The 14,899-nt window shown below is 42.3% G+C and overlaps 1 protein-coding gene across 1 annotated transcript in view; it reads right to left on the reverse strand.

Moving 5' to 3' along the window:
* fgf2 (fibroblast growth factor 2) overlaps nucleotides 1–11,673 on the reverse strand; it is a 209,225-nt gene extending 197,552 nt beyond the window's left edge. Inside the window, exon 1 of the mRNA XM_086009628.1 lies at nucleotides 10,984–11,673. Within this exon, the coding sequence (XP_085865754.1) occupies nucleotides 10,984–11,167 (184 nt within the window). The 5' untranslated portion in view covers nucleotides 11,168–11,673. The remainder of the gene's footprint in view (nucleotides 1–10,983) is intronic.
* Between the last annotated feature and the right edge of the window lie 3,226 nt (nucleotides 11,674–14,899).

Raw genomic sequence — 14,899 nt, forward strand, 5'->3', positions numbered from 1 at the left:
ACATCATCTTTGGTTCGACATCTATTTATTTCAGATTATGGCTCCGTGAATCACCTCAACGTTTTTCTACATTAAAAGCACTATATAAATGCAAATTGTTGTTGCTACTTTTTATTGTTCTATTACTGTTTAACACATTTATTTGATAGTTAAAGCCCTAAACAAGATCTAGTATAGTGTTACAGTATTCAGATGCTTCCAAGGACCAGGAGGGCCTGTGGAGGAACGAGACAAAACTAGCAGTCTAATAATGGATTTTCTGCTCATTGTTCTGGGTGCGGTATGATATTTTACCTAGATAATCGGGAAGGGGCAGCACTCAAGGATGTAGGGAGCTAGGGCTCATTTGCAAGAGTAGTCGGAAACATTAAAAAAATATCGAGGTAAAAGAAGCCAAAAAAATGTAACAATGGTAGCAGCCTAGGTGAGACAGAGCATCACTCACAAACCAAAGAAAAATTTAAAGCAAGTGGAATAGTAGTGGGCAAGAATAGTTGAAAATGACCAGAAAAATTCATTCAAAGATATGCAGAGATAGAAATACTGTAGATTGTTTAGCTGCTGAGGAAAAATAAAAGAGAAACAATTTCTATGGTGCTCAAATAGGTGGATGTGAAGAAACAAGATGAAGAGAAGGAATTGCTGCAGATCTGAGGCAGAGGAAAAGATGAACAGGAGGTGAAGGAATGAGAGAGACAACAATGTGATTTTGAACTGGTGAATAAATACATTAACAAGAGTCTGGTAAATGAGGGTACAGCTAATTTTGCCCATAACTGTGTTGTGAATAATTTAATTAAATACAACTCCCCAGCTCCTCTTCGAAATAGTGCCATGGGATCTTTTTTACGTCCACCCAAGAGGTCAGAGGGCCTCGGTTTAATGTCTCATCTGAAACACGGCCCCTCCGACCGTGCAGCACTCCCTCAGCACTGCACTGGAGTGTCAGCTAGATTATGCGCTCAACTCTCTGGAGTGGGACTTGAACCAACAAACTTCTGTCTCATGAGGCGAGAGTGCTAATGCTGAACAGTTCTTGTATTGGGATAACAGAGTTGGGCACGTACACAACTCTATAAGCATCACTTACATATTGCCACAAGGAGATTGCCACTTCCAAGAGTTTGCCAGAAGGAGCTTGGAGAACCAGTGATTCTTTAAAACAGTTAGCCCAGTTAAATCTATTGTAAATCATCTCATCATGCATAAATGTAGTCAGTAGTTTTGGTCTGTATGAAATGGATCTAAGAGATATTTTCTGCCTTTTTAGCTTCTAGATAAACAAGATGTTGTAAGCATCCTGTAGGAGTTCCAGTAAGCAATTTACCATGTTCAAAGTTATATCTTAGACAGAGTCATACAGCACAGAAAGAGGCCCTTCGGCCCATTGTGTCCGCACCAGCCACCAAGCCCTGTCTATTCTAATCCCATTTTCCAGCACTTGCCCTGTAGCCTTGTATGCTATTGCGTTTCAAGTGCTCATCTAAATGCTTCTTGAATGTCGAGAGGATTCCTGCCTCTACCACCCTTTCAGGCAGTGAGTTCCAGATTCCAACCACCCTCTGGGTGAAAAAGTTTTTCCTCAAATCTCCTCTAAACCTCCTGCCCCTTCCCTTGAAACTATGCCCCCTGGTTATTGACCCCTCTGCTAAGGGGAAAGGTTCCTTTCTATCTACCCTATCTATGCCCCTCATAATTTTGTACACCTCAATCAGGTACCCCCTCAGCCTTCTCTGCTCTAAGGAAAATAACCCCAGCCTGTCCAGTCTCTCTTCATAGCTGAAGCGCTCCAGCCCAGGTAACATCCTGGTAAATCTCCTCTGCACCCTCTCCAATGCAATCACATCCCTCCTATAGTGTGGTGACCAGAACTGCACACAGTATTCCAGCTGTGGCCTAACTAGCATTTTGTACAGCTCCATCATAACCTCCCTGCTCTTGTATTCTATGCCTCGGCTAATGAAGGCAAGTATCCCATATGTCTTTTTAACCACCTTATCTGCCTGTCCTGCTGCCTTCAGGGATCTATGTACATGCACACCAAGGTCCCTCTGATCATCTGTCCTTCCTAGGATCCTACCATTTATTGTGTATTCCCTTGCCTTGGTAATCCTCCCAAAATGCATCACCTCACACTTTTCAGGGTTAAATTCCATTTGCCACTGTTCTGCCCATCTAACTATCCCGTCTATATCGTCCTGTAGCCTGAGGCTTCCCTCCTCGCTATTTACCACTCCACCAATTTTCGTGTCATCTGCAAACTTACTAATCATCCCTCCTACATTCATATCTAAATCATTAATGTACACTACAAACAGCAAAGGACCCAGCACCGATCCCTGCGGTACACCACTGGACACAGGCTTCCAGTCACAAAAACAACCTTCGGCCATCACCCTCTGCCTCCTGCCACTAAGCCAATTTTGGATCCAATGTGCCAAATTGCCCTGGATCCCATGGGCTCTTACCTTCTTGACCAGTCTCCCATGTGGGACATTGTCAAATGCCTTACTGAAGTCCATGTAGACTACATCAACTGCACTACCCTCATACACACACCTAGTCACCCCCTCAAAAAATTCAATCAAATTGGTCAGACATGATCTCCACCTGACAAATACATGCCGACTATCCCCGATTAATCCCTGCCTCTCCAAGTGGAGACTAATTCTGCCCCTCAGAATTTTTTCCAATAATTTCCCTACCACTGATGTTAGGCTCACTGGCCTGTAATTCCCTGGTTTATCCCTACTACACTTCTTGAACAATGGTACTACGTTAGCTGTTCTCCAGTCCTCTGGCACCTCCCCTGTGGCCAGAGAGGTTCTGAAAATTTGTGTCAGAGCCCCTGCAATCTCCTCCCTTGCCTCACACAGCAGCCTTTGATACATCCAGTCAGGGCCAGGGGATTTATCCACTTTTAAGCCCGCTAAAACCGTTAGTACCTCCTCCCTCTCAATACTAATTTGTTGAAGTATATCACAATCCCGCTGCCTGATTTCTATGCCTACATCACCCTTCTCCATAGTGAACACAGATGCAAAATATTCATTTAAAACCTCACCTACATCTTCCGGCTCTACACAGATTGCCACTTTGGTCCCTACCTCTTTCCCTGGTTATCCTCTTACCCTTAATATACTTATAAAACACCTTGGGATTTTCCTTTATTTTGACCGCGTGTTTTTGGGCATGGGCTACACTAGCTCAGTAAGGCTACACCATCTCAGTAAGGCAGAGAGCAAAAGATACTGGTTTCAGGTCACAAGGGACACAGGTTGCCTATTGAAATCATCAGGTTATTTGCCCAAGAGAAGAGGACTAGAAAAAAAACTGAACTTTAACAATTACTCGAGGGGAAAAATTTGGTTGCTTTGCGCCTCCCATTAGCGCCCTAAGAGGGCACAAAGCAACTAGCGCCCGGGGGGGGGGGGGGGGGGGGGGCGCGATGTTTGCGCCGCTCGCGAAATTGACCAGACATTTTACGGCGGCCTTAAACACTACCGCCATGATCTCCTGCGCCCACAGATCGTGACGTCAGTCGAGTGTGCAACGCTCCGGTAGCACCCCGGACATTGAGTGGCGCCCCCTGCCTTACCACCTGCCACTAGCAATGACAAGTTGAGAGGAGCGTTTTGTAGTTGGGAAGGGACTGGGGGAGCGCTATTTAAAGGCAACCGCTTTTCCTGCATTTTTTTGTCAGCGACATTTTTGCACCACGCATTCTGAGAGAGACCTCTGGAGATATCAACGCTGTGTGAAGGAGTTTTGTGTACTGAGCAGCACTTTGCAGGCTCATTTTGATTTGATCTTCCTTGCACCGATTTAGAAGAGACTCTGAGCTCTTTCCATGGGCTGCTCTATTGTTCTTTCCAGCAGATTTGATGTACAGGTCTCTCCAGGCCAAGATTCAAGGCTGCAATGAGCAGGGTGTGGATGGAGAGCAAGATCAACCTCTCCTTTAAGAACTGGCCGGTGCCAGTGTGTCTGTGTTCCATTGCTGACTGACATCACATGATCTTCGCCAGCACTCTGAGGTTAGCGCCTCGCTCCTCGGCCTTAGCACCTTGAGAGGTGTGTAGCGCCTGATTCAGCACTCCAATCACCTCCAGGGGCGATCGACTGCAAACTTGGCTTCTGAGGTGATAATTAGCGCCAGGCGCTAAACTTTGCACCCGGCCGATAATTGCGCCCCAAACAGGGCGATACTGAATTTCTCCCCCTTGGTCTTTAATGCTCTCTGCTATCTTCTATATTATTTATATGTGCTTGCAATATTTTTTGCTGTTTTCGTTTCAATTCTGTCTGACCCAGTGGCACTTATGAGCCTATTATGTGTCTCTCTCCTGCGGAGAAGTATTATTAAGAATTCAAACCCATGGACGAAATGATGCACAAAGCAACTGTTTTACTAAAATTTCCCCCCTCAAAGAGACGTTTTAAATTGTCTCTCATCTTGGACAAAATGGCCCTGAATTTCTGACGCTGTCGTACCGCCTTTGAAATTGACCCAAGTTTGGGAATTACACATGCGCTAAATCCCGAACTTGCGATCTGTCAAGTTCTAAATAGACAGATGGTCCGCTGTGACTTTCAAGCCCTCATTGAAATGATGTGCTGGCAAAAAGTGGGGCTAATTGCCCACCTACTGCACATCAAGTACATTGGAACATTTTACAGCTGGTGCAAACAGGTGCAGGAGCCTGTTTGCAGTGTAAGGTGGGGGGAGGGGGGAGGGGGGAGGCAGAGAACATTGTAAAGTAATTAAAAACAAACAGGTAAAAGAATCTATCAGGCAGCTGTAAAGACTTGGTTTGGTGGAGGAGATTGTTTTAATTTTTTTTTAATCTTGCAGAGTCCTCCAGTAAATAACTGTACTTACTCCAAAGTATTCCCTGTGCTATTTAAAGCCAAGTACAGTACTTGTCAAATAAATATTAGAATCACACCGTTTAATATACAAGTTTTTAGATGTCGAGTTGGAATGTTTCCGGATTGGCGAGTGAAAGGAGCACCGCCTCCAGTGATCCCAGCTACGCTTATGCACAACGGTCCATGGGCTATGCTGCACACAACTCGGCAGCGTTCCAAAGCAACTTCTCGAAGTGTGGTTCGCAGCAGGTAAGTGCAGGTTCCATTCGGAGGTCAGTGGCGTATTCCTCAGATACTCCGCCGACCGCAAATTCAGGGCCAATAAATGATGGTCACTTTAAATATGGGACACCGACAAATTAAAAAAGTACCATTTCCTTCAACCATACAGAATCCCTAGCAGGTTTCTATAACCGTAACAATTCTACTTGGTACTAAGATTTCAATTACTATAGACAACTCTGCAATTTTGTGTGACATTGTCTCAAAGGGAAAGTATACATTTTTATTACTCTACAATATTTTTTAGTTCTGGACTAACTTAATAAAATCAGCATAGTACACAGATACCTCCCTCCAGATTTTGACTCAACTGGCATGACAGAGCTACGATGTGTTAGCAAAGCAATCCTGGAGTGGTGGTGGTGGGGGGGGGGGGGGGAAAGCAAACACCGACAACTCATTCCACAACAAACTGATGCACCGTCATAAAGTTATAGAATCTCAAAACATCTGGGTGAAATCACATTCAGTAATATTTTATCATATTACAAATTATATCACTGCGAACCAATCAGAATGGAGGACATTATAAAGTCCTCAATGGTTGCCAGTAGCCTGCAGTCTTATATAACCACAAACTGTATATTTTATTGGCAACTCTTAGGTGGAAAAATCCACCCAGGGTGAGGGAGAATTTATCAAGCTCAAGTCAGAGAACACTTAACGTTGGTTCTTGAAAAGACTCACAAGTATGGGTTAATGAATTATTAAAATAAAAAATCCAACGGGCTCATTCACTAGCTCTAGAGTACTGCAGCTGCAACAGAGTGCTGAGAAAACACACAGAAAATCTTTCCAGAAAAATGTTTGCTGGAGCTTCTTACAGGAATCTACAATTAGACTTTCTACTAATATTTCATTGCAAGTAAATGCACTTAATGTTTGTCATTCAGTACAAACCAAAGTGCACCTACAACGTTCCACAGCATGTAAAAAAAATGTATCTGGTTGTTTTGGTCTCCTGGTTATTTGTAAATTTCTGCCTCGTTTGTCACAGTACACGCAGTTAGCTCAAACAATAGTGCTTGTTAAGCGCTTTGGGACATACCGAGATAATGAAAGGCGCTATATAAATGCAAGTTCTTATTTTTTGTTTCCCCTGTTCAAAACTCGATGAATTTGTAGTTCTTGTTGCAGCTGTCATTGGTGTAACACTTCAGCAGGGAGGTTTATCTTCACTGTTGGAGTCTCCAATGACAAGCAACTCAAATATCACCCTCTGACCCCAGTTCCTTCAACACCCTAAAAAAATTCCATCCCAAGTTAACACAATTAGCTCAGAATTTTTATTGAATGGCTCAACATGCAAAACACAAAAAAAATTTAATGTTTGATATTTTCGCAATACTTGTTGTGCCTCGTGATTATTTGTAAATTTCCTGCTTGGCTTCTCACAGTACAGATGAAATAGCCCAGAAACAATACAATGCTGAAGGTTTCACGTCGATTATGACTAGTAATTCTGAACAGTAACAGGGTAGAAAGCTTACAAATGCCCAAAACTAAAATCTACTCTTGGCACATCACACTAAGTCTGAAGTTTTAGTTCTTACATTTAAGTATAAATTTTCAGTGCTCGCACGAAAAATCATGCACACCAGCAAACAGAACCAAATGCTCATCAGGCCACTGTACATAAATAACTGGAGGCAAAATAAATCTTGAACTCAACCCTTTTACTGTTGGATTGCTGCAAAATTGATGACCTTTAAATGTGACAGATGCACATTATCCCAATATAATTTTGGTGATTTAAACATTTTGACTATTTGGAAAAAAATGTAGTATCTTCATTACATTTTACACATTATAAAGATTGTGGACCTGAAGAAACCAATTTCATACCATAATTAATTTACTTTGAAAAAATATATATCTTTCCATAACAGCCAGCTAATCTCACTTTAAATGAGAAGCGGTTCTCTTAACGAGTCTTGCAGGGCAAGTTCTTTTTAGCTTCATGTCTTTCGAAAAGCTTATACTATGTGTGTTTAGGATAAGGTGACAAATATCGATTCTACTTTACAATGCTCAGAGAATCATACAGCAAAGAAGGAGGCCATTCTTTGAAAGTCCACTTCCCCACTCTTTCCCCATAGTCGTGCAAATTTTTCCTTTTCAATTATACATACAATTCCCCTTTGACCCTCATACAACTTAGGACCAGCATTGCAAGTGGGATCCTACCCCTTGCTCATTACATTTCCTATAATTAAATGCAAAATGATAGCATACAATACAATTTCATTAGGAACTAAATCAATGCTATGGTTGCTTAAATTCCAGTGACATCACAAGTTTGTGTGTCTTGGGCACTGCCATATGTTCTCAATTAAATAATCATCGCCATGAAACACAAAACACAGGTCAGGGGATGGTGTCATTGCATGTGGTACAGTATAAGTGGTGTGCACGTCCTGAATGTGGTCGATATATTACTGTTCACTTAGTTTGTGGTTGCTACAATATATAATGCCATAATGTTTACCAGGTTGTGGATAAAACTTAACTGGGCTATTTACTTGCAAAACCTACAGAATTCACAGAGGACCTTTTATGAACTAGAGAAGGCACAAATCAATTAATTCCGACAACAAGAATGACAAAAAAGTTCTAGCCATTTATATACTAATAATCTAAATGAGAGACTGTTTTTCGCTCTTAAATATAAACCATATTACGTCCCCAGTAAATCAGAAAGCGTTCATCCTTCTGTGTGGAGGTCGTAACAACGTTAGCCATCAGCAGCCAACAAAAAAATGTGCCAAACAAAAAGCAACCCATGAACTTCACTATACAACTTACTGCCTTAAACACAAACATCCTTGGCATTTCAAAGGTGTGTGCTTATGTCTGGATTCAAAAGACTGTTATAAATCACCTCAACTTTGTATTAGGTTTATGTTGTCTGAAATCCTCGGAGATTGTTACCAGGTACTTATTGGGTCGGAATTTGTGGTGGGTAATACCCCTTTGAAACGGACCGCAACTTCAGGATGTAGCGCATGCGCAGTTAAATGCGGAAATCTTGAAGTTGTGGTCAGTCATTCACTGCTCCGACACTGGCTGCGCTGTGGCCCCCTCCCCTATAGCCAGCAATCAGTATAATCAGTGAAATCAGTGAAACTGATGAAAACTTGGGCTTTTCCACGGTAATGTCGCTGTTAAATACCCCATTAAATGTTAGGCCTTGTCGGATTAGGTGTAACTGGGCTTTTAAGAGTGCATTGACTGCTGAATAAATGCTACGGCCCTGAAAAACTAAATTTTAATTTTGTGGAGTGTCAAGTTTCTCCATTATGATTAAAATTACAACTAAGAAACTTTAAAAATTTAGATTTTAAAAAAGTTTGTTCATGATTATTTTAGGACCTACCGTATCTTCATGCAAGAGCCCCAATCTTTGTTTTTGCTCTCCGTAACATTTTTAAAAGCAGGTTCTCGTTTCCTACTTCTCGGTCTGTGAGATTTCTGCATTGTGATGTCGTCACAGCAGATCACGTTAGGGATTCCCCATTATATAGAGCGCTGTAATGTCTTACGCATCGAAAAAGGCAAACTTCTTGCGACAGAGATCGCAAGATCTCTGGACAGCTTTCTTCAGGGCCAGTGGTGAACGGACAGCAAATTCCGGGCCATTATCTATAGTAACCGGGCCATTATCTATAGTAACCGGGCCATTATCTATAGTAAAACAAAGCTAGACAACCTCATTTGGCATTGCTCAGGATTACTCCAAGGCCTGGAATGCAGGTACTGATGTGTACTCCAGCTCAACAATTAAAAAAAGTTACAATACGCCTGTCCTGCACTTTAGTGGTACTCAGTAAATCCGAATGAGGACTGATCAGAACTTTTTCCTCAATAGTCCATGCAAAGCAACCTCCATTAAGCATGTCAAAACGTCAAACTGCTTAATACACTGCATCAACAGAAAATGCTGGAAATACTCAGCAGGGCAGGCAGCATCCTGGAGAGAGAAACAGAGTTAACGTTTCAGGTCGATGACCTTTCATCAGAACTACATGCCGCTTTAAAAAGAACCTATGCTGCTGACCACAAAAAAAATTCAGCTGCTCTGAAACCTGGTCGAAATTTCTATTTCTAATATAATACAGTATATATTTCACCCGTTTCAGAAAATAATGTAAAGCATAGTTGGAATGGTTCTGCGTAGCGAATTACTTCCCCCCTCTCTCGGTGCTTGCCTATAAAAACTGAGGGGGAGGGAGGAAGATGAATATCGTGGAAGTCTGTACAATATTAGGAAGTTGAGTAAGTATCAAAGCACTCCTGCCACTGAAATGATGCAAACTCATTGCAATAAAAGCTCAGTGGGAGCAAGGCAAGCATTTCACAACCCAAGGAAGTAATTAATTTCAATTACGTACAAACAGCTTGTAACAATTGAGGAAACCGGAAAAATACAGAAACCAATGGCAAAAATCTAAACTCTAACTTTGGATTCTCCTCCCCCACGACCGGTACAAGATCTGTATTAGTAACTGGCACTGAAGAGAAATCTCTCGCTGTTTCATGTTTCGTTGTCATACATCTCAACCAAGGTGCACGTAATTTGCTTTAGCTTCTGTTTCTGACACGAATGTTATAAAGCTCATCCAAACTGCGATTTATGTCATTTCAATTATTGTATTTCGAACGCAACTGAGGTAAATAAGTGGGCGTAACAAACATTTACTATTTTAAGCGTCCTACCTATTGACGTATTAATCATGCATTACTGCCACTCTTACGAATGGAAACTAAAATAGTTTACGTTTTACAGAAAAGCACAATTAAATCATTCACTCGCATTCTGTTTATTTAGTTTTCTTGAGAGTGTACATACGCAGGTCTTATCAAAAGATGATTCTCGAGTGCTGTATTGCAAGAAAACTTAATGTACTTATTGGGTGCAAGAATGCAACAGGAGTGTGGGCGGGATTTAAAAAAAATGCTATTTCTACATACGTTTCACGGATATAATCATTCATCGGGATAAGAGTTGGGCTACTTGTGTATGTTTTTAAAACAATGCTAAATTGGTCGTGTTAAATACTATTTTACAGCTTTAAATTTAACACTTTTTATAGAGAAATTTGAAAATTTCCAAAATCTCTTGAGGGTAATAAAGTCGTTATCGGGTAAAAAAAAAGTCAATTATATTGTGTTTTATTTATAGTTGCTTGGCAACCAACCCCCGCCCCAACCAGCTTTTCGAGCTGAAGAGGAATGAGTCCTCAGTTTTTAGAAGGCTTCAGAGTCAATCTACAAAAAACTTAAAAGCTACCTTCGCAAAGGTGGGCCAAGAGTGATAAAGTCTGTAAGCGTTTGGCTGGTACGACAAAGAGCAGTTCGTCTACACGAAATCTTAAAGCAGCAGCAAGATGCCTTTATAAGATTGCCCTCCAAGACACCAAGGAAATACTGTTGCGTCAAAACCGCTAAAGATGGACAGTTTATTGATTTTTTTGCGATGGGGGGGGGGGGGGGAATCAAATCAATAAATATAAACTATTTGTGGAACTGGGAGTCAGAACAAGAATCGAAACCGTAAATTAGAATTGGAGCCGAATGGAAACAAGCTAGAATTGAAATTAATTACATAGCAATAACATGACTAATTGCTAGTTTGGGGGGATTCGGATTGAAGAAATACATGAATGGAAATGGAATGTGCAGCACATATAACTGGAATAGTAAATAATAGGAATCAAAAACTTGAATTAAGAGGAGCGCAGAAATGGCAACTTCGCATTCTAGAACTGGAACGTAAAAAATGACAGGGATTCCAACACTAAAAATGTTACTGGAATCTGCAACACTTACTGTTGCCATCGTTCTTCTCACGGGTCCCGTCCACCCTGCCGTCCGGCAAGATCCTCAGGAAGTAGCCACCGTTTTTACAATAAAGTCTCTTGGGCTCCTTGAAGGATCCCGGAGGGAAGGGGTTGCTGCCGGCATCAGGTAGAGTCGGCAGGGTGCTGACCCCTCCTGTTCCAGCCGCCGCCATGTCACAGCCCGACTCCGACTCCAGTCGCCCCACTCCACTCCACTCCACCACCGATGATGAGGGGACTTCTTTCCCCCCCCTCCCTCTATCGTTTCTCAAATGTGACAGCCGCTCCTTCCTCCACTTATTCCTTCATGTAAAGCGCGATGCACTGGAGTTATTTTTTTGTTCTTCCTTTCTCTCGTCCCTAAAAATAAAGGTTCTCCCCTCCCTTTCTGCTAAAGTATTCAGGCAACCCAGCTACAAGGAATGACGCCAACTTTTTATGATAAGGAATAACGGTTCATTCCATCACTTCGCAGTACCTTCCTCGTCATAATTCCCGATATTTGGCGATGTGCGGGTGTTGCTGTAAACCAGTGGAAATGTCTACTTTCTGACCCAGACTCTCGGCTGAAGCCGAGCGGCCGCACTCCTCTCCCAACTGCGCAGCCGGCCGGCCGGCTTCCTTTGCGCACGCGTGCCATTGGGAGCCGACTTGAGGCGGCATGTTCGGGCGAGGGGAGGAATTGTGGAAGGATGCAAGTGGTTTTAAAGGGACAGGCTCACTTTTATGTGGGCTGCTGAGGACTTTCTCCAACCCCAAACGGTAAACGGGGTACTCTTTCCTGAAATGCTTAATGCAGTTTGTTTTCACTTTTCCTCACTAAATAATTGGAGAGTGACCAACGGAGCATTTTTCTTTTAAAAAAGTGGTGGCTGACCTCGAAACTATTTCTGAAGCAAATTCACCGTGACTTATAAAAGAAATGTATGATTACAAAACAAACGAGGAAATATCATCTTCCACATGCACAATGTGATAAATCTGTTCAGGAGCTAAGAACCTTTATCAAGTAGCCCAACAACCACCGTCACATCCTCACTTCCAGAGGTATGTTTGCAGAGCAGGCATTGACAAGGCGAGACGAAATAAGACGAGATGATTTAGAAGAAGATTGAAGAACGCTTCGAATAATCGGGCCTTCAATCCAGCCGACTGTCGACTATCTTCATGCAACATTCAACCACCACCCGAAGAAGAAGAACCATCATCCCCGCGAGGTAAAGTACCCAAGCAAAGACTTTAATCTCAGGGTACTTTACCGGGACAACGCCCTTGCCGCGCCCTGAGACCACGTGACGACGGCAAGCTCCAGAAAGCACAAACAGCGAACCCCAAAACCCTACAACCGTTATAACTCAGCAGATTTTGACTTGGTGAGCATGACTTCCTGGCCCCTCTTAGCTTAATCTAGTTAGGTATTATAGGTGGGATAAGGGTTAAGGGATTTTATTAATGTGTGTTGTTCCCTCGATGTGCCGTGTGTTCCCCATTCCCATTTAGGTATATTCTTTTGATAAGCCTGTAACTACATAGTGACTTCTCAGTATTTGTAATTTTTACTTCTGTTTTAATAAAATCTTGGTTTTCTCACATCCAAACCACTTGTTTACTCGTTTTTCTGTATCGCCGCCTGTACCTAAGTCCGGTGTCGAGAACCCAGGGGTGTGGGAGCGATTCGAACCACTCACAGGCAGTCAGGGGCATAATTGACTGGGCACACGCCACCCCCTACAATATGTCCCTACAGCAGTGCTAACCTACAAAAAAAACTGGACATTTCCCGCTTTCCTATTTCAAGATGCCACACAACAACCTTTAAAAGTAAATAGATATAGTTCATTGGATAAAAACACTGATGGTTGGCTCCAATGACATTTTATTAGCAGATGATTTTCCCTACATCATGAACAACCAAGCCTGATGATCTTCTAAAATGTTATTTCCAGCTTTTAGACATCTTTCAAAGCCAGTCTATTAGTAAGTTTTCTTAGTGAAGCATTCCCGTCTAACTCTAGGATCCGACTGGGTCAGCAGCAACAGAAACAAAGAGATTAGTATAAGGGGTACCTGAAGTTAGAGCGAAGAAAGAGGAGGCTGCAGAGCATCTCTGGAACAGGGCAACATGGAAAAAAAAGCAACAGCAAATAGTTGAGGCATTGGACAAATTAAACGAGGACTAAATCAGACCCACTGACAATGCCTATGAATGCAGCTGGGTCCTACACTTACCTTTTAATTCTATGCACACATTTTGTTGAACCCATTATATTAGTGGTGCTCTCTTTGAAAGAGGGGGTCACTTGTCAGTGTTTGTTCTGGCAGTACTGGGGTTCAAGCAGCTGCAATACTTGACAGTTTAACAAAGTGGTTGTACTTTCCCCGTGACAGTACAGGAATAGATCTGCTACTGTTTAACTACCTGCCCAAATATATTTGTATAAGACAAAAGTGAGAACATGGACATTGTAAAAGGATCCTACACTCAACCCACACAGTTACTATGCAAAATATACATGTCATAATTATGGTTTGGAGACACAAGAAAAGAGTTTGCTGAAATGGTTTCCAACATACACTTAATAATATACATCATGCTTGGAACTGTAGGATCAGAGGCCACCTACAGCCACTGCTAAGACTCTACCAATACCACAAGCACTTTACCACCACTTCAATACTAAACAAATCCTCTGTGTTACTGCGCTAACAATTACAGGACAAAACCAGTAGCACTAGCTCAGTTAAGCACTATTTATGTGATCATGAAAGAGGAGAATGTACCAATGGATAATCCAAAACCACATAGGGTCTCTTTTCAATTACTAGACACCAATGAAAATGTTATTATCGCTTTAATGTAAAAATTGAGTCATTAAAATTTCTAGTTAAACATTTTAGTTCCACTTTATGTATATATGTATACAGATTCATCCATTTTATAATGAAGACTTTCAGTTTGTAGTTGTGCAGCTTCACCACTAGGTTTGTGCTATGAAGGATGTAGCCAAAAGGAGCACTTTTGAGCTTGAGTCATAGTTATGGAGTTAATGATTATGCAAACAATTACATAATTGAAAAAGAGATTGCCTACCTCTGGAAGAATCTTCATGTTTCTTGGAAGGAGCAACTTCCATATATTGAGCCAACGATGGGTCATGTTTGGTAAGAATTCATGAGGGGAACCTTCCCTTTAAGAGGTTTGTGTATGGCAGAGTGACATCAAAGAAGTCCCAATGTGACCTTCCATTCCATATAATACAAGCTCTGAGGCTTTCGTTCACTTTGAACCTTTTTCATCTTCAGAATGCTAGCATGTGCACTCGATTTAGTGACTGACACCACCAGCAAAGCTCTGCACTCCCAGTGAAACTTCATAAAACTGGAGTTTATATGTTCATGGTTTGCATGAATAGAGCAACACTAAAGCACAAAGGCCGCATTCTAGGAATCTTCTCATCTCAAATCGAAGAGTTGAGAAATATGGGGTGAGAAATTCGGGGGTTTAGCGCAGGCTGCTACCGCCCGATTTGGGAAAAAATAGCAGCCGCCGCATTTCTGCCCAGGAGGGCTCTCAACAGGAGGCCTTACCCACATAGGGTTTTCAGAGAGCCCTTCTCCACTTAAGCGAAGAGCAATGTATTAGGAGGCTCCACTTCACCAAGGAGGTGGTCACAGAACTCTGCCGCTCCTGCAACCATACCTGCAGGCTGAGAGCAGGGCGACCATGGCTCTCCCAGTGGCAGTCAAGGTCACCATGGCTCTCATACAATGAGAGCCATGCTGCCACCAGGAACATCATCGAGTAGACCATTGGGCTGCTGAAGCAACGGTTCCGCTGCCTTGACCGTTTGGGAGGACCTCTCCAGTACTCGGCAGAGCGGGTGTCCCATTTCGTGGTGGTCTGC

Source organism: Somniosus microcephalus, chromosome 2 (genome assembly GCF_052327205.1).
Source record: "Somniosus microcephalus isolate GS21.2 chromosome 2, FLI_Smic_1.0, whole genome shotgun sequence".
Classification (NCBI taxonomy): domain Eukaryota; kingdom Metazoa; phylum Chordata; class Chondrichthyes; order Squaliformes; family Somniosidae; genus Somniosus; species Somniosus microcephalus.